This window comes from Petromyzon marinus, chromosome 43, assembly GCF_048934315.1.
Source record: "Petromyzon marinus isolate PM22_M1 ecotype Great Lakes invasive population chromosome 43, UKy_Petmar_22M1.pri1.0, whole genome shotgun sequence".
Taxonomy (NCBI): domain Eukaryota; kingdom Metazoa; phylum Chordata; class Hyperoartia; order Petromyzontiformes; family Petromyzontidae; genus Petromyzon; species Petromyzon marinus.
The window spans coordinates 7,965,538-7,984,160 of record NC_133709.1 but is presented as its reverse complement, the minus strand read 5'-3'; the positions used below and the strand labels follow the sequence as shown (position 1 = coordinate 7,984,160).

The 18,623-nt window shown below is 52.3% G+C and overlaps 1 protein-coding gene and 1 long non-coding RNA gene across 4 annotated transcripts in view; one reads left to right on the top strand and one right to left on the bottom strand.

Annotated features, from left to right (window-relative positions):
- LOC142930800 (uncharacterized) overlaps positions 1 to 2,860 on the bottom strand; it is a 54,289-nt gene extending 51,429 nt beyond the window's left edge. The window contains exons 1-2 of the long non-coding RNA XR_012946755.1: positions 2,762 to 2,860; positions 2,559 to 2,623 (exon numbers count right to left, since the gene is read on the bottom strand). This is a non-coding gene — a long non-coding RNA (uncharacterized LOC142930800). The remainder of the gene's footprint in view (positions 1 to 2,558; positions 2,624 to 2,761) is intronic.
- On the top strand, positions 1,908 to 17,223 carry LOC116951414 (neuronal acetylcholine receptor subunit alpha-2-like). Of its 3 annotated transcripts, none has more exons than XM_032969975.2 (7): positions 1,911 to 2,327; positions 3,399 to 3,639; positions 8,203 to 8,357; positions 9,730 to 9,774; positions 10,746 to 10,855; positions 12,492 to 13,842; positions 16,094 to 17,223. In XM_032969975.2, exons 2-7 carry the CDS (start codon positions 3,546 to 3,548, stop codon positions 16,217 to 16,219), a joined length of 1,881 nt encoding a protein of 626 aa, XP_032825866.1. In that variant the 5' UTR covers positions 1,911 to 2,327; positions 3,399 to 3,545; the 3' UTR covers positions 16,220 to 17,223. The 3 variants fall into 3 exon arrangements, with proteins under 3 accessions (XP_032825867.1, XP_032825866.1, XP_075929893.1); XM_076073778.1 differs by lacking the exon at positions 1,911 to 2,327 and having other exon boundaries at positions 3,253 to 3,639; positions 12,492 to 12,681; positions 12,793 to 13,842; XM_032969976.2 differs by lacking the exon at positions 3,399 to 3,639 and having other exon boundaries at positions 1,908 to 2,327.
- Positions 17,224 to 18,623: the final 1,400 nt, after the last annotated feature.

Below are 18,623 nucleotides of genomic sequence, written 5' to 3'. Positions count from 1 at the left end.
TCATAGAGACCCTCTCACTCGACGACAGTCCACAATCATAGAGACCCTGCGTCTGTACTCTACACTCGTAGAGACACCATCACCCTATGAGAGTATTAAGAGGCCGTCTCACTTTACCGGAGTTCACAATCGTAGAGACCGTCACTCTAATTACGAGTCGAGTCCACAATCAGATCGACGGTCGCCCTCTGTTAGTACTCACTCGAGTCCGGGCCCACAGAGACACTACACGCCAGGCGGCGGTGGTCATTGTTGTGTGGCCGTGGGTTCAATGCTCTGGGGTCACGGGTTAGGCGTTGGCCATGATGAATGAGCCTGCGAGTAAGCGCGCGCGTGCGCGTGCGTCCGTGTTGGAGCGCGCGCGTGCGTGCTGGAGCGCTCGCTGCGACTCCCCGGCTACTAGACGATGACAACAGCGGTGTCGCCATGGTAACGGGGGAGAGAGGAAGCGGAGGGGAGAGCCGAGAGGGGAGATGCAAAAAGGAATGTGATAGGAGAGAGAGAGAGACAGAAGGAAGAGGGGAGAGAGAGAGAGCGCGCGTGTGGAGACAGAGAGACAACGGAGAGACAAAGCGGAAGATGAGAGAGAGAGAGGAACAGAGACAGTGAGACTGAGGACGAGAGACAAGAATTTCGATTGGAGACAGGGGAGGAGAGACGTCTGTAACGTAGCTATTGAGTGTGCAGGCGGTACAACCGAGCCAGACCGCACCGGGGCACACGGGACCGAATGGGTCCTTGCGCCGATCCACAAAGAGGGAGGAGGAGAGACAGAAGGAGCTCGTCTCGTTCCGTGTACACAGAGGGTTGCGTGCTAACCACGCTACAACCGCCGAGAGAGTGGAGCGGAGGGGAGAGAAATAGATGAGAAGAGAGGAGATTATGAGACGAGAGGGTATAGGCAAGAGATGAGAGAGACAAAAAGACCGGGTCGAGAGAGGCGAAACAAAGTAGAACAAAGATCCCCCCGCTGTAGCCTCTAACAGACTGTAGGGGCAAGTGCTGTTAGCGAGTAGCACCTATGAAGGCCGGAACGGCACACGAGGATGTGGACGGCCAGCACCACGGCCGGCCGCCTTTGTCTCCCCAGTGCTTGATGTTTGCACATCGCACCAGGTATTCTTGTCAGGCTGAGTCGACCTAGGGGAGGGCCCAGGACCAGTTCAGATATTCGTCACCGGTGTTGGCCGTGAGCGGGAATCGAACCCGGATCGCCGGGTTCGTAGACGCAAGCGCGCTAACCGCTGCACCACCGCTCCCCATTCAAATGCACAGCGACACACCGCGTGCCGCCTTTACCCAATCACCCGGAAAACACCCGCCGGTCTCGGAAGCTAAGCAGGAGTTGAGCCTGGATAGTTTTTGTTTGATTTACGTGCGATGACCATGCATAACGGGTTGATATATAGGCTTATGGGGTTACATGTAGGCCAGTAAACATTTGTGTATATGTTTAGGTATTCGTTGGTTCGATTCCTGACCACGGCTAACATCAGTGCCGGGGTGATATTTGAACCGATCCTGAGCTGCCCTGTTAGAAACTAAACGATTAAAAACGTGTTTTACCAGGTATGGCCCAATGAGCTATAGAGCTCTTTTTAAGAAGCGGCCTGGCCACAAATGATGGCTCAACGAAGTGGCTTATTATCACGTGGAAATGCAAAGCAGCCAAATACTCGAAACGCGTGATGTTCATTCTAAATGTGGAGGGAAAAACCGGAGGACCCGGAGAAAAATCCACGCGACCACGGAGAGAGAGAGAGAGACATGCAAACTCCAAATATACAGCAGCAGACGTCAGGATCGGGTTCGAACCCACAACCTCCCTTGTAAAACAGGCGAGGTTGTTGTGAAATGTGGAAAAAAACAACCTCCTTACAAGACCCGCGCAGCCGGTAGGGGAGGCTGTCATCCAGCCGTGGTTTCACAATGGGCATGGCACACGATGACGATCGCGTGAACACTCTGCGGGCGCGTTAGATGATTTCAACGCAACGTGTACATTACGGACACGCGCGAGGGAGCGATCGCGAGGGCGATTGCTGAATGCGCCGTTGATTTCCGCGACTCCAGGGAATCCCGTGGGTTTCATCGCCCGCCCGGTTAATCCGTGGACGCGCGAACGCACGGCGAATCAATGGACTCTTTAGCAATTGCCTACGCGGGTGTCTCGAGCACCAGGCCGCCGCCGCCGGCGCGCACAGCGGCGTCGCATGTAACGGGCCCGCACACCGTCACCGTCCCGCTGAGTGACCACGCGATGCGGTAGACCGGCAGTCGTGCAATGCTGGTGTGGCCCCCACGCGCGTCAGACTACTCCTCTGCAGGTGAGCCCTTGTCTCCTCGGAGTAATGTTTGTTCGCAATGCTGTAGTGCAGCAGCAGCAGCAGCAGTCCGTTTGAGTTTTTTTGTTTGTTAATCGCACCCATAACCTCTCACCCCCCCCCCCCACCCCAATAAGCCGTTGCGGGTCGTTTGACCATACTTCACCATCGCCGGTGAAGCGGATGCGTTCGTGTGGGTGAATAGAGGCGTCACGACGGCCGGATGTTAATTACCTTGCCTGGTATGCAGGAGGTTGTGGGTTTTATCCCGACCCTGTCGCCCGTCGGATATTCAGCGCCTGCATATACAGACGGGCATGCACGCACGCACGCACGCCCCCCGTGTGTAAACGAGACGCTCTGTTCTTAATGTCCACACATTGATGATGAATACATCCACCAAGAAGAATGAAGACCGCCATTTGAGTGCGTGCCACCTTCAAGGGCCGTTCAAGAGTCATTAGCTGAGACCGCTCCGCCTCTGGCCGTGCAGATGAGGTACCCCACGCCAAGTCTTCACGACTGAGCTTTGACCAAATTAGGCGCAAAAGCAACCACAAAGACAAAGACCCCCCGTATAGCCTGGACAGACTGTTGGGGCAAGTGCTGTTATCGAACACGATGGGATGGGTAACCAGCACCGCGCCCGGCCGCCTTTGTCTCCCCAGTGGCGATGTTTACTGCACACCGCAGCAGGTACTCATTTGAGGCTGAGACGACCTAGGGGAGGCCCAGGACCGGTTCAGATAATCGTCACCGGTATTGGTGGCCGTGAGCGGGAATCGAACTCGGGACCCCGGAGATCGTAGCGCAGCGTAGCGCTAACCGCTACACTACCGCCACCCGCATACCCCCACCCCCCACACGTGTATAACACACACACACACGTGTATGTGTGTGTAACACACACACACATATACGTGCGTGTGTGCGCGCATATAAATCTCTGCTCGCGCCGTGAGCCGCCGGCAGTCAACAGTTTGCGATGTTCCTCCTCCACTGAGCAGCTGCAGCTGCTGCAGCAGCAGCAGTCCCCTACGCTCATGCCGGATCCCCACCTATCCCTGCCGACAGGGGTCCGGGTGATGGAGAGGGGACGAGTGTTGGAGGGGGTGGAGTGGAGGCGGCGGGGGGTGTGAATCCAGCAGCATAGGCGGAGGAGAGCGGGGCGCGCGTGTGCATCCCGGGGACTTGTTTGAGCGGAGATTTTGGGGAGATATAATGATGATGGGTGGCTCGGATTTGCTGCGGGTGATGGTGATGACGATGATGGTGGTGGTGGCGCTGATGGTGGTGATGGTGCCGGAGACACGCGGTAAGACGTTGTGCGCGTGGGCATGTACATATGTGCGCATACATATACAGACACCAACGTTTGCATACACTTCTAATACAAACGATCCACCGGTTATAGCCTTTGCAGGCTGAATATGACAAGTGCCGTTAGCGAGCACCTATGAAGGCTACTTCGAATGCAAAGACAACGGATCTCCCCCCACCCCCCACCCCCGTGTAGCCTCTAAAAAGGCTGCAGGGGCAAGTGCCGTTAGCGAGCACATCTGAATGCCGGCACGGTACACGAGGGGGTAGGGTGGCTAGCACCACGCCCGACCGCCTTTGTCCCCCTTAAGACCACACACGCGGTGTTTATTGGCCAACGTGCTTGAGTTTGTTGTTAATTGTGCTCGCGCACCAGTGCCAACGCAGCAGCAGCAGCACCGCCGCTGATTGAATGTTGACGGCCGTGGCTTAAGAGTGCGGGACAGATCGAGAATCATGTGCGGGGATCTTTAAACATCGCGGTAAATATTGTACCGTAATAGGACACACGCAATACACACGTGCATGTGTGTGATTACATTGAAGTGTGTGCGTGTGGGAAAACAGGTGTGTATGGGGAACAGTATATAATAGACGACGTTTCGGGTAATGGTCCCTCTTCATGGCACACACAGAGAGGCCACAGAGATTTAAGTTTATTGTCTAAAGACCCCAATGGGAGACCGGGTTCTGTCTTATTATTAATATTATCCTAAGACACCATCGGAGACCTTGCTGCAGGGGTGTTTCCCTAATGTCTGATCAGAAATACCGGCTCGGGTATTTAATTTCCAGAACAAAAAACTCCGATCAAAGACCGCTTTTGGTGAAGTCTATTGTGAACACGGTAATACAATTATAAGGCTAAATACCAAACGTAAAGACACCGCTGCGGGATTTGTAGACGTACAGGACAGGTGAATTTGACGTGCGATGCCCCCCACCCCCCACACACATGAATGGCAATTACATTCATAAAGGAAGCGTGCGTCTCCCGATGTAAAGTGGGGCGTTAAACACTCATCGTCATTTCGGTTGTCATTCACGTGAACACTAAGCCATTGTGTGCCAATGCCATAAATACAGTATATATTTGTTTTAAAACAACCCCCACGGGTACATAAACTGTAAGTCAAATCATCGTTAATCTCCCAATGCATTTAACCTTGAGAAACAACAACAACAAAAAGGAACAACGAGTCTCCTCCATTGGCTCTCACTGGGTTAAATATAGGACGTGGTATTTTGGCAGTGTTGCTCGTCTAGAATACAGACCAAACCTACAACAAGGGGTGGCCGGGAGGGTTCAGAGGTCAGAGCGCTGAGCTGGACGCCACTGAGATCCTGGGTTTGGATCAAGGTTTCAGCTGTCCCCCAATTATGTATAAGTGTTGACCATTCTTTCGCACCGGAGATGATTATCTCAGGCCAGTTTCCAATGGCTGCACGCACACACACAAAAAAACATTCATCTTGGTTCTGCACTCAGTGTTGCTAAATTCCAGCTTTGGGAATTAAAAATATGAGATTGACTGATAAGCGACACATGTCACACGCTCAGGTGGCAGGGCGATTGGGAAGGCGCTGCTCAGCACTGCACTGCGTGGACCAGAGGTTCCCTTGAAAGAATCTGAGATGTAGCTCTGTGATATCCGCTTCTGCGGGCCGTTCTCGAAACGAGCAGGGTTTGAAATGCTTTGCGCGAAAAATAATATGAATACATTACTCGCCTCTTGACACGAAGCCGATAGTGCAATCAGAATACGAGGGGAAGATGGGGGGGGAGGATACAAAGTGACAAAAGAGAGACAGGTTTGAGGCTGACTGAGACACAATATTGGACACTGGCCATTAAGTGCCTCCTAGCTCTTAGCTAACGGAGACCTTTTTGACCTGAGCACGGCCGTCACATTCACCCGGACTTCACTCGGACAGTCCCGCCCACCGCCAGCATGGGCCAATCAAATCGCTCACTGGCAGTGCTTGTGGGAGGGGTTGTGTCAGATTAGAATGTGAATTATAAGTTGGGCGGTGGCGCAGTGGTAAGCGCATGGGGCTGCGAACTCAGACACCTGAGTTAGATTACCGGGCCCACGGCTAACGTGAGTGGCGAGTGCGATATCAAAAGCCGTCCAGGGCTATCCCCTTCAACCAGCGTGGCGAAGTATGGTCAAACACCTCCGATTAGCACGGTTGGCTACGTACGGTGCGAAAGAAATTCAACATACATCAACATACAACTGACTCCCCCATGTCCGATACGGTGTAAGAACGCCTTCGTCCAGCGGTGAATTAACAACGTGCAGTGATAAATAGCGAAAAGGGTAACCTCCCTCCCACCCAATCACTAGGTGACGATTGGGGGGGGGGTCAGATTTAAAAATTATCTCCCTACTCACCTCTGTCGCTATTTTGTAATTCCAGCGATGCACATTCTACATCCCTCTACGGTTCATAAGCGGCTAGTTACAGTTACAACCCCACCATTGATTTATCTGCACCGGTTGTGTTGCGGTTGAAATTGGGGTTATAGTTTATGGGTTAATGTTGAGTACAGTTGTGATGAGACTCCAATCCCTCTGGGTTTATGGTACAGATCTGGGCTCGGTCTCTCGTGGGTGTATAATTAATTGAGATCTATTCTTTGGTTATTTCGGTAAAGTAACGTAGATAGTAAAAATAATATTAAAGTGAATAAAAATATAACGTTTCGATCGCAACACAAGCGGTCGTCATCAGACTTTACCGAAAGAACTAAAGATTCCTGCAGTCACGAAAGTTTTAAGTCAAAATCCCATTGAGATCTCCCCCCGGTCGCCGTTGGGAGTGTTAGGGTTCACATCTGGCCCACAGTTAAGTCGCCCGTGGGTTGGTAATGAATTACTGTATTATATGAACGAGACCTGCGAGTCAAGGAACGTATGGGTTCACGCCTGAGTTAGGGTGGGCACCATGGTGGCGAGATGTTAACTACCTCGCCTGGTATGTAGGAGGTCGTGGGTTCAATTCAGACCCTGACGCCTGCTGTATATTTGGAGTCTGCATGTTCTCTCTACCCGTGCTCGCGTGGATATCTTTCTCTGGCTACTCAGGTTTTTCCCTCCACATTTAGAAACACGCGTTTAGGGTATTTGGGTGCAATATATTTCCACACCATGAGCTGCTTCGCCGAGCTATCATTTGTGGCCAGGTCGCTTCTGAAAAAGAGCTATATAGCTCAGTGGTCCTTACCTGGCAATTAAAAACATTGTTCAGTTTATAGCTTAGGGTTAAGTGTTTAACGCGTTTTATATAGACTCCCCACGCTCCTTTTGTTAGCAGTGGCGTCAACAACATTATTGTCATAATCATCGCGTGGCGTATCGTCGTTTAGAATGGGCCCGAGTGCAAGGAATGGAATGGAATGGAGCCACCCACCCCCTGTTGGGGTTCCCCTCCCTCTGGGCCCCCCCTCTGGCCAATGGACCCTGGTGCAGTTGCACCGCCTGCGCACTCGATAGTAAGATACGCCACTCTTAGTTCGGGTTCTCAGCTTGGTCAGGGTTAGGATCTGTCCGTAGGTTTGTATAAAGCGTCCTATAAATGAGGCCACCAAATCTCCTCCGCTAGGCGGTTGCGGGTTAAGTGCTCAATGGGGTTAAAGGTAGACCTCTCGCTCTCATTGTACGGGATCGCATCTGGGTCAGGCGCAGGTCTCCCGTGGGGTTGTAACGAGGAATATGAATGAGACCGAGTCCCTAAGGACCTCCAATGAGTCAGAGTGGCCCTGCGACCAGCCCCCACCATCTCCAAATCCATCCCCCCCACCCCGCTCCCCTGTGCTGGAGGAGCTCAATCAGCCAAAGCCCCTCGCTCCCAACCACCCGCCCCTAAAAGCCAATTAGTGTGCACCCACACGCACTGCCAGCTTTGTGTCCCACATGTGCGTCCTTGTGTCTGTGTTGTCCTTGTTGATATGATCGTGTGTGTACGTGTGTGTGGGTTGCGGTGGCGTAGTGGTTAGCGCGCTACGCTATGAACCCGGCGACCCGAGGTAGATTCCCGCTCACGGCCACCACACCAGTAGCGAATATCTAAACCGGGTCCTGGGTGTCCCCTAGGTCGACTCAGGCTCAATTGCGTACCTGGTTCGATGTGTAGACTGCGTCACGAGGGAGACAAAGGCGGCCGGGCGTGGTGCTGGAACACCCACTCCCATCGTTTGCCGTGCCGGCCTTCATAGATTCTCGCTAACAGCACCGGCCCCAATAGTCTGTTGAAAACTACGCGTGTGATATTTGCATTCGTGTATGCATTTGGAGCGGCGGCGCGAGTGATGAGCGCGCTGGGAGTCGACGGCCAAGTTCGGCGAACGAATATTTGAACCGATCCTGGGGCCTCCCCTAGGTCGGCTCGGCCTTAAAAGGAGTAGGTGCGTTGCGCGCTGCCAAGGATCAGAAGTTTATTTCCCGAAGTAAAGCCCAGCCCATTGAGATAAGAAGCTCACTCTCTCTTTTCCAAGGGCCACTCGGTCGGCAGACAACATTAAAGACGGTGCCGTTGTTGTAACCAACATCAGGTGCGGAGGAGGTGATGGCGAGGAGCATCCACGCGGAGGAGCGGCTGCTGCAGGCGCTGCTCACCGGGTACAGCCGCTGGTCGAGGCCCGTGCGCAACAGCACCCACGTGGTGTACGTGCGCTTCGGGCTGTCCGTGGCGCAGCTCATAGACGTGGTGCGCAACACACACACAACACACAGCACACGTGTATATACGCACAGCACACGTGTATATACGCACACAGCACACGTGTGTATACGCACACAGCACACGTGTGTATAAGCACACAGCACACAGCACACGTGTGTATACGCACACAGCACACGTGTGTGTATAAGCACACAGCACACGTGTGTGTATAAGCACACAGCACACGTGTGTGTATAAGCACACAGCACACGTGTGTGTATAAGCACACAGCACACGTGTGTGTATAAGCACACAGCACACGTGTGTGTATAAGCACACAGCACACGTGTGTGTATAAGCACACAGCACATGTGTGTATATAAGCACACAGCACACGTGTGTATATACGCACACAGCACACGTGTGTATAAGCACACAGCACACGTGTGTGTACGCACACAACACACGTGTATATACGCACACAACACGTGTATATTACGCACACACGTCTAAATACACACACAACACACGTGTATATACGCACACAACACGTGTATATTACGCACACACGTCTAAATACACACACGTGTAACATACACACGTGTAACATACACACGTGTAACATACACACGTGTAACATACACACGCGTGTTCAACCACACAAAGATCAGCATTACTTTGGCTGTGTCAGGTGGCGCACGACGCAATATTTTACTCACGCGATCCGTCTCGAAAAAAATCAATTACCAATCATCATATTGGTCGCGAATTCCGACTGCGTGTTTTTTTTAATTTGCCCCCCAATTAGCCGAAATATATAATGAGCATATAATTTACATTCATTATAAGTAATCGATTCACACACAGACGCGCACGGCGATTCAATCAATGCACGTGTAGCGAGCTTAAGAATTGATTGGAAGTGGTGAATCGTGCCTAAACTAAAATTTGTTGTCTTGTTTATTGTTTTTAACGTACGGTGACACCTGTCTGATGAAGACGTGTGAGTTTCATAGTTTAGTTTCATAGTTTCATTTATTTGGTATAGCCCTGTGAGCCATTCGGCTCTTGAATCGGGTGCAACCGCAACAAACAAAAAAACATGAACAAGAAAACATCTTAAAGTGACTTTGTGCATGTGCAAACAGAAAATCCAGGATAAAACATCAAAATATTCCTGAAATAGCACCGTACACCAACGCTGTGTGCAAAAATCCCAGTGGGATGCTAGTCAAACAACAACAAGAAAACTTAGATTAAGGTCATCAGTCTTAACTCCGTACTACAATTAACAAAAACATGGCCAAACCAAAAAACTTTTAGAAATCACCAAAATAAAGCCATAAATGCAATGTAACAGTGATCATAGGAACTGTGACCGAATTATTAACAGAGAGATGTCGCTTTTGTCTCACAGGATGAAAAGAATCAAATGATGACGACTAACGTGTGGCTAAAGCAGGTAATTGTTAATCAGTCACTCCACGATTGTCGTGGTGTCGTCGTCGTCATTTTTGTAACATCTCAACGTTATGAATGGGTGGCAGCGATGGTGTTGGATGTTAACGGTGGTGCTGATGTTGGTGGTGATGTTCGTAATGATGATTGTGATGTTCGTGTTGATGGTGGTAATGTTGGTGGTGTGTACGGTGATGATGTTGGTGGTGTGTATGGTGATGATGTTGGTGGTGTGTATGGTGATGATGTTGGTGATGATGTCCGTGGTGATGATGTTGGTGGTGATGGTGACGGTAGTGCTGATGTTGGTGGTGATGTTCGTAATGATGATGGTGATGTTCGTGTTGATGGTGGTAATGTTGGTGGTGTGTACGGTGATGATGTTGGTGGTGTGTATGGTGATGTTGGTGGTGTGTATGGTGATGATGTTGGTGTGTATGGTGATGATGTTGGTGGTGATGTCCGTGGTGATGATGTTAGTGGTGTGTATGGTGATAATGTTGGTGGTGTGTATGGTGATGATGTTGGTGATGATGTCCGTGGTGATGATGTTGGTGGTGATGGTGACGGTGGTTCTGATGTTGGTGGTGATGTTCGTAATGATGATGGTGATGTTCGTGTTGATGGTGGTAATGTTGGTGGTGTGTATGGTGATGATGTTGGTGGTGTGTACGGTGATGATGTTGGTGGTGTGTATGGTGATGATGTTGGTGGTGTGTATGGTGATGATGTTAGTGGTGTGTACGGTGATGATGTTGGTGGGGTGTATGATGATGATGTTGGTGGTGATGTCCGTGGTGATGATGTTGGTGGTGATGGTGACGGTGGTGCTGATGTTGGGGGCTCATGTTCGTAATGATGATGGTGATGTTCGTGTTAACGGTGGTGCTGATGTCGGCCAATGATGTTGGTGGTGACGGTGACGGTGTTGATATCGACAACGACGACGATGGCGGCGGTGGTGATTGACGCTAGGAGTGGCACGACTACAAGCTGCAGTGGGACCCCGCGGACTACGAGAATGTCACGTCCATCCGCATCCCGGCGCAGCTCATATGGGTGCCGGACATCGTGCTCTACAACAAGTGCGGCACAGCAGCACCGCGGGCACGCACAGCGACACAGCACCATGCCACGGAGTGGCCACACAAACCCCACTTAGGGGCCGTCCATAAATTACGTCACGCACCTGGGGGGGTGGGGGGGGGTAAGACATTTGTGACGATGTGTGACGAGGGGAAGGGGGGGGTTGAAAAATGTGACGTCACGTCAAAATGCGCAACTTTAAATAAATATAGACAACACGTTCTACTAAATTAGACTTTTTTTAATGTGTTCTCTTACAACATCAGAGTGCAGCGCCACATTAAATACGTACTACAATGACAATAGTTTAAAGCGACTTGAAGCATGTTTTATTGGAGGGGGGGGGAGGGGGCAGAGCTTCGTGACGTCATATTTTGAGGGGGGGGGTCTGACTTTTTTTGTGACGCCAAAATCGCGTGACGTCATTTATGGACGACCCCTTCGACATGGAGTGACACGGGGCTGAGACACAAGACCACACGGAGCGACAGACAGCCTCGTAGCCAGCGTGCACAGTCCACGCGTCCAGCCGCGCAGGCTCCACGCACTCACGCAGGGCCACGCCACGACGCACGGAATTACGCAGCGGGATAAGACGCACGCTGGGATTATTCCGCACGGCATCGTCGGACAGGGGCCAAGCTACACTAGACCGCGACGCACCTGGCCACGGCACACCATGCCCACGCGCGTCTGTATCTGTTCGCGCGTGGGGAGCGGTAGTGTAGCGGTCAGCGCTCTGCGCTGCGGACCCGGCGACCCAAGTTCGATTCCCGCTCACGGCCAACGGCAGTGACGATCGTCTGAACCGGTTCCTGGGCCTCTCCTCGGTCGACTCAGCCGAAATATGAGTACCTAGTTCGGTGTGCAAACATCGCCACTGGGGAGACAAAGGCGGCCGGGCCTTTTTGTTTGCCAACCACCCCCTCGTGCGCTGTGCTCGCCAACAGCACTTGCTCCAACAGCCTGTCAAGGCTACACGGGAGATCTTTGTCTTTGTAGCGTGCAGAGTGTCACAAACGCACCGTGCCACACAGCGCCCGCTGTGCCACCCGGCGCTATCGACGCGTCGCCACCTCATTATTCCGACCCGCACCGCGTCACGTCGCACTCCTGCGGGCCAGCCGACAGCACGGAGCACACGAAGCCACCCACAGTTCCAGTAGCGCATCCAGAGTGTGCAGGCGGTGCAACTGCACCGGCGCCTGCGGGGGGCCGGTGGGGGCCTCGCGACCGAATGGGCTCTGCGCGAGAGGAGGAAATTTAAAGGGGCCCCGTGCCGACCACGATATTCCGCTGACTCCGCATCGTCAACCTCCCCCTACCTCTTCCTACCGATCTCCACCAATCTCTACAACCACGCACCTACCCCTCCCCATCTACATTCTCCTATCTCCATTGATATCCACCCACTCACATCTCACCTACCTCCGCGGCTGTCTGTCCCCATCGTGTCCCCTGCTGTGTATTTTGATCTTTCTGCCCGTGTCCCCACGTGCCACTGTGTCTCTGCTGCCTTCATGTCCCCGCCGTGTCTCTCCTGCCGTCCCCACCATGTCCCCGCCGTGTCTCCCTGTGTGTGCTCCTCACCGAGTGCCCCACGCGTGTGCGTCTCTCTCTCTCGGTGTCTCCCAGCGCGGACGGCGACTTCGCGGTGACGCACGTGACCAAGGCGCAGCTGAGGCACACGGGCGACGTGCGCTGGACGCCGCCGTCCATCTACAAGAGCTCCTGCAACATCGACGTCACCTTCTTCCCGTTCGACCAGCAGAACTGCAAGATGAAGTTCGGCTCGTGGACCTACGACAAGGCCAAGATCGACCTGGTGAGCATGCACACGGACGCCGACCTCAAGGACTACTGGGAGAGCGGCGAGTGGGCCATCGTGAAGGCGGTGGCGAGGTACAACACCAAAAAGTACGACTGCTGCCCGCAGGTCTACCCCGACATCACCTACTCGTTCATCATCCGCCGCCTGCCGCTCTTCTACACCATCAACCTCATCGTGCCCTGCCTGCTCATCTCGTGCCTCACCGTGCTGGTCTTCTACCTGCCCTCGGACTGCGGCGAGAAGATCACCCTGTGCATCTCCGTGCTCCTGTCGCTCACCGTCTTCCTGCTGCTCATCACCGAGATCATCCCGTCCACGTCGCTCGTCATCCCGCTCATCGGCGAGTACCTCCTCTTCACCATGATCTTCGTGACGCTCTCCATCGTCATCACGGTGTTCGTGCTCAACGTTCACCACCGCTCGCCGGCCACACACAAGATGCCGCGCTGGGTGGTCACGCTCTTCCTCGACGTCATACCGCGCTGGCTGCTCATGTGCCGGCCCGTCCACTCGACCATCGGCAGCGCCGGCGGCGGCGGCGGTGTTGCCGTTGCCACCGCTGTCCCCAATCTGACTGCGCGGAGGTCTTCCAAACACTACTTCCACCAGCAGCAGATGATGCAGCAGCAGCACTGTCATCAGCACCACCAGCACCACCAACAACGTGGTAACGGTCACAGCGGCGGAGATCACCACCTCCATCAGCTGCGGAATCTACAACTTCAGCAGCAGCAACAACAACAGACGCAGCATAATCATAATCAGCAACAGCACAACCACCAGCAGCAACATCAACAGACGCAGCAAAATCATAATCAGCACCAGCATAATCATCAGCAGCATCAACAGCAGCAGCAGCAAGGGGATGACGGCTGCAAGCTGGGCTTGGTGCTGGACCTGGACGGGCTGCAGATGACCGACGACAAGCCCAGGGCGGCGTCTTCCTCGTGCACGTGCAACGGGGTCGGCGCGGCGGGATCGGCGGCGCCGTCAGCCCCAGCGTCGCCAGCGCCTTGGGACCACTGCGGGGCCAGGGCCCAGGGAGGCCCGGGAGAGTGCCTGGATTTCTCCGGGGCACCCGCGACCCTCTGGCAGGCCATGGAGGGCGTGTGCTACGTCGCCGACGAGCTGAGGGCCGGAGATGCCGACTACGCCGTGAGTGGTTGTGGTGGTGGTTATGGTGGCGGTGGTGGTTTCGGTGGTTAGCGCACTGCGCTACGAGCCCGACAACCCGAGTTCCATTCCCGCTCACGATCAATAACAGTGACAGGGAATGTTTGATCCGGTCCTGAGCCTCCCCGAGGTCATCATCATCATCATCGTTGGTATCAGCATTGCAATCGACATGATCAGGCATTAGCATTGTCAACAGCATAATCTACATCAACATTATCAGCATTGTCATTATAATTAACATCTGCATCATAATCAACATCACCATCAACATTGTTGGCATCATCATCATCACCAACATCAGCATCATCAACATCATCAGTATCAGCATCATCGGAGCATCATTGTGATCACCATTGCCAACAGCATAATTGGGATCAACATCATCAACAACATCACATGCATCAGCACCTTCGCTAAAATAATCATCATCAAAAAACCATCAACGATATCCTAAATTGTTTCGTGATATGTCATGCAATAAAATACCGTAATTCGTTTTTCTGGATTGAAATAGCCAGCAGAGCAGAGATAATTTAAAATCAGTATCGTTTGTCTGATAATGGGAAACCATTCATTGGCCAATTTTTTAAACCGTTCATGGGGAAATATTTGTAATTGTAATCCTCATCAGGCCCCATGGTGTTTGCTGCAGTCTCAAACTCTTATCCATTCTATCTCTCGGGCCTCACTATTTTATGTGCTATGAAAAAGGGTAATTGCCCGAAACGTTGCCTATTATACCCCCCCCCCCCCCCTTTAAGGCCACGGTGTCATTGACGAATATGTTGAGTTCAAATAAAAATGCATTATTCGTACGCGTGCACCACTGCCAATGCAGCAGCACCACTAAATAATTAATCTGATAAACAGCGCCGCCTGCTGATCATCACCACCACCAACAGCTCCAAAGACAAAGATCACCCGTATAGCCTTGACAGACTGTTGTGGCAAGTGCCGTTAGCGCGCGCCTATGAAGGCCTGCCGCCTTTATCTCCCCAGCGGCAATATTTACACCACCGCAGCAGCTACTCGTTTGAAGCTGAGTCGACCTGCTTAACAAAGAGGCACACACGGCCCTCCCCGCGGCGTCTACAATGGACACTCCGTCGTAGGCAGATGAAAGCAGCGATTTCCCGAGTCTGGAATTAAACGGCGAGAGGGAATCAAGAGCACGGATATCAGGAGGAGCCGATTTCTGACATAAGCTGCCCAACCCCTGAGACAGAGACACTCAGACAAGCCAGGGCTTGAACTCTGGCAACTGAGTTCAAGCCCTGGCTGTCTGGGTGTCTCTAACACAGGGGTCGCCTCCCTCTGAGACAAGACAAAGACCCCCCTCCCTCCCCGTATAGCCTTAACAGACTGTTGGGGCAAGTGCTGTTAGCGAGCACCTCTGCGACAGACACACACACACCAACGCACGATCCCTATGAGTGACCCAGCTGAGGTCTTCAGAGAGGTTGAGGCTCAACTAAAAGCTGCCAGATTTCTGGGAGACTCAACCGGGACTCATGGGGACCGTCAGGTCCATACCGCTCCCGTGAACTCAGTCCACTACTCGGGGAGCTCACATCTTGGGCCGTATCACGGGTTGAGCATGAAGTCAGAAGGTATATCAGGGCGCCACGCTGGCTAGGAGATGTTAACTACCTCGCCAGGTATACAGGAGGTCGTGGGTTCGATCCCGATCGTGACGGCTGTATATTTGACGCCTGCATATACAGACGGCCATGGGCACACGCGCCCGTGTGTAACGAGACGTTCTGTTCTTAATGTCCCTACATTGATGATGAGCACATCCACCAAGGAGAATGAAGACTGCCCCCCCCCCCCGTGGTCGCGTAGATTTATATATGAGTCCTTCCACATTTAGAATATGCATTTAGAGTATTTGGCTACTGCTAAAGATTTCCACATAATAGGCCACTTCGTTGAGCTATCATTTTGTGGCCAGGTCGCGTCTGAAAAAGCTGTATAGCTCGGTGGGCATTACTTGGTAAAATAAAACATAGAGTGTATAGATTCCGATTAAACCGGAGGTCAAAGTGTTGATAGGGGTGGGGGGTGCAGGAGGGTGGAGGCGGGCGGAGGGAGGGCAGCAGGACAAACTCTCTAAAATCAACGGGAGTAGGACTCTTCCTGGATCATCATCTTCTCGGGTGACCGAGGAGCTCTTGTGAGACTTTGGTTCATGTGCACGCATTTTTTTCCCTTGCCTCCGCTGGCACAGGTGAAGGAGGACTGGAAGTACGTGGCCATGGTGATAGACAGAATCTTCCTGTGGGTCTTCGTCCTCGTGTGCATCTTCGGGACGTTTGGACTCTTCTTGCCCCCCTGGATCGCCGGAATGCTGTGACCTGGGCCAGCGCTGGACGTGTGACTCCGGGATCTGCCATTCGCCGATTTAGGGGGTGGCGGAGAGAGAGAGAGAGGGCTGGGATAGGGGGCAGAGAGATGGAGATGTGTGCACTGTATTTATGAACGATTGAAATAGTGTTTTGATGTCTTAAAAGCGTTTAAAAGGTAAATTAATAAAACTATTTAACAGGGTTGAACGAAGGAAGGTGAAATTATGAAATTCATCATCGTCGTTGTTTCTGACCGCCTGACGTTTAAGGCACATTTATTTGTGTTCAGTATATGTCATCAAATATCATCATAATCGTCATTCAGTTACTGCTTAAAACAAATACGACCGCGTAATGGTGTGTGTGTTTTAAGGTCTCATCAGAAATTATATTTATATTGTGCTTAAACGAAGATGGTCGTGTGACGTAAAGGAGATATATCCGTTGTGTTCGTTAAATTGGCACGCATCATTGCACACACAGCGCGTGTATGTATTTATTTATTGATTACAATGTATTATGCACAGTGTGTGTGTGTATATATACATACACATACTAGATGTTTATAGCACGCAATCTATATTCATGTGCAATGGACGATGTGTACCATGTTACACAAACACACAGGTACACAAAGACAAAGATCCCCCGTGTAGCCTCTAACAGGTCTTCAACAGACTTTTGGGGCAAGTGCTCTTAGCGAGGACCTATGAAGGCACAATAGGCGGTCATGGATGTGGCTAACACCACGCCCGGTCGTCTTTATTTCCCCAGTGCTAATGTTTACACATTGCACTCAGGTACTAATTTAAGGCTGAGTCGATCTAGGGGAGGCCCGGAATAGGTCCAGATATTCGCTACCACTGTTATTGGTCGTCGGCGGTAATCGAACTCGGATCGCCGGGTTCATAGAGCAGTGCGCTAACCGCTGCGCCACCGCTCCCCATAATGCCACACACACTGACACACACACTCAAAGGCGTTGTTGTCTGAAATAAACCATGGTTCCTCTCGTCTGAGTAAGCTCCTCATTCGCAGGAACCCTCCTGCAGTGTGCAGTCCTGCATTACAGTCCATATATACTGCATTTATGACGCAATTATCTGCTTCCGTATGGCAAGATGGTTCAGGAACTGAATGCCCATTACGAGGTCTGCTGCTGCTGGCCGCAACGAGACGTCTTCAGCAGAGGGAGAGAGAGTTCGTGTCGTTTTGCTGTTCCTCCACTGAAGGAGCGCAGACCACAGTCGGTTTACCCATACGGTCCATAATTTGTGATGCATGGCCACAATCGCCACTCCTGTGACTTGTCTTCAGTTTATCTAGATGGGTCGCTATCTCTATGAGTCTCTATGAGTCTCGTCCTATCTGTATGGGCCTCTATGAGTTTTACTATATGTCGTCCATAGTTTGGGTTGCATGGCCACACTCGCAACGCCTTTGGCTTGTGCCTTTAAAGTTTCATTTGTGAAAGAGATGTGCGCAACGGCCTGTTGACGATGATCTGGTGATGCGATTGATGTCAAAGCCAGGAGGCACGATGAGACCCCATCATCAACCAAGACCTCGGCAATGTCCCTCGCCGTCGTCTCCAGTCCTTGAGGGATCGCGCTGCTGTCACCATCCTAGAATCACACTGCAGGTCCGGATTGAACGCCGGCGAACAGAGTGGAACAGCGCAGACGTCCAGAAGAAACATCTTCATCGAGATCCCAAACATCATCGCACCTCCTGGCTTTGACATTCCTCCTCGAAGACACCACCGGTGGTTGTCACCATCAACGGCATCTGAACTTCAACAGACACGCGCCACAGTCGTGCGACGGTGGGCCACGCAACCCAGAACTGTGGACCGCGTAGTAAACCACCGGAGTCTGCGTTCCGTCGACGGAGGAGAAGCAGCAAAACTACACGAAACAAACTCTGCCCTTGAAGCCCTCTCGTCGTGACTGGCAGACCTTGACGTTCGCATTTTATCTCCTGGACGTATCGCTGCCACGACGCGCAAGGAGTAAATTTTAATTGTAATCAAGGGGCCCGGAGGCAATCTGTGAGGCTCGTGACGCGAGTGCCTGGGTTGGCTACAGGACGCCGTGGGGATTTGATCCTCATGGCGGTACCCAGGGGTACCAAATAATACGAAATGGCCCAGGCAATTAAATATTTTATTTCTGGGACACTATTTTTATCCCCAGGGGTGTAACTTAACTCCGCGACTGGGGTAACCAATCAATCCGAAATCCGTGCCACACTCCGCGATGTCGAAACGCAGCGAGGGCGATTGCGCTGAAACCCTGAACGCTCGCGGTACGCACCGTGGCGGTGGTGCATCGTGAGTACGGCTCGTCGAGATGAGTCGATTGCCGCATCGCCGACCATCAACAGACTAAAACTGACTGCATCACGGACATC

What these genes read in the sequence shown, in the direction of transcription:
- LOC116951414 (XM_032969975.2), top strand. Translation starts at nt 3,546, where the DNA reads ATGATGATGGGTGGCTCGGATTTGCTGCGGGTGATGGTGATGACGATG. An exon ending in CTAACGTGTGGCTAAAGCAG is followed by an intron (nt 9,775 to 10,745) that starts GTAATTGTTAAT and finishes GATTGACGCTAG; the next exon opens with GAGTGGCACGACTACAAGCT. An exon ending in GACATCGTGCTCTACAACAA is followed by an intron (nt 10,856 to 12,491) that starts GTGCGGCACAGC and finishes GGTGTCTCCCAG; the next exon opens with CGCGGACGGCGACTTCGCGG.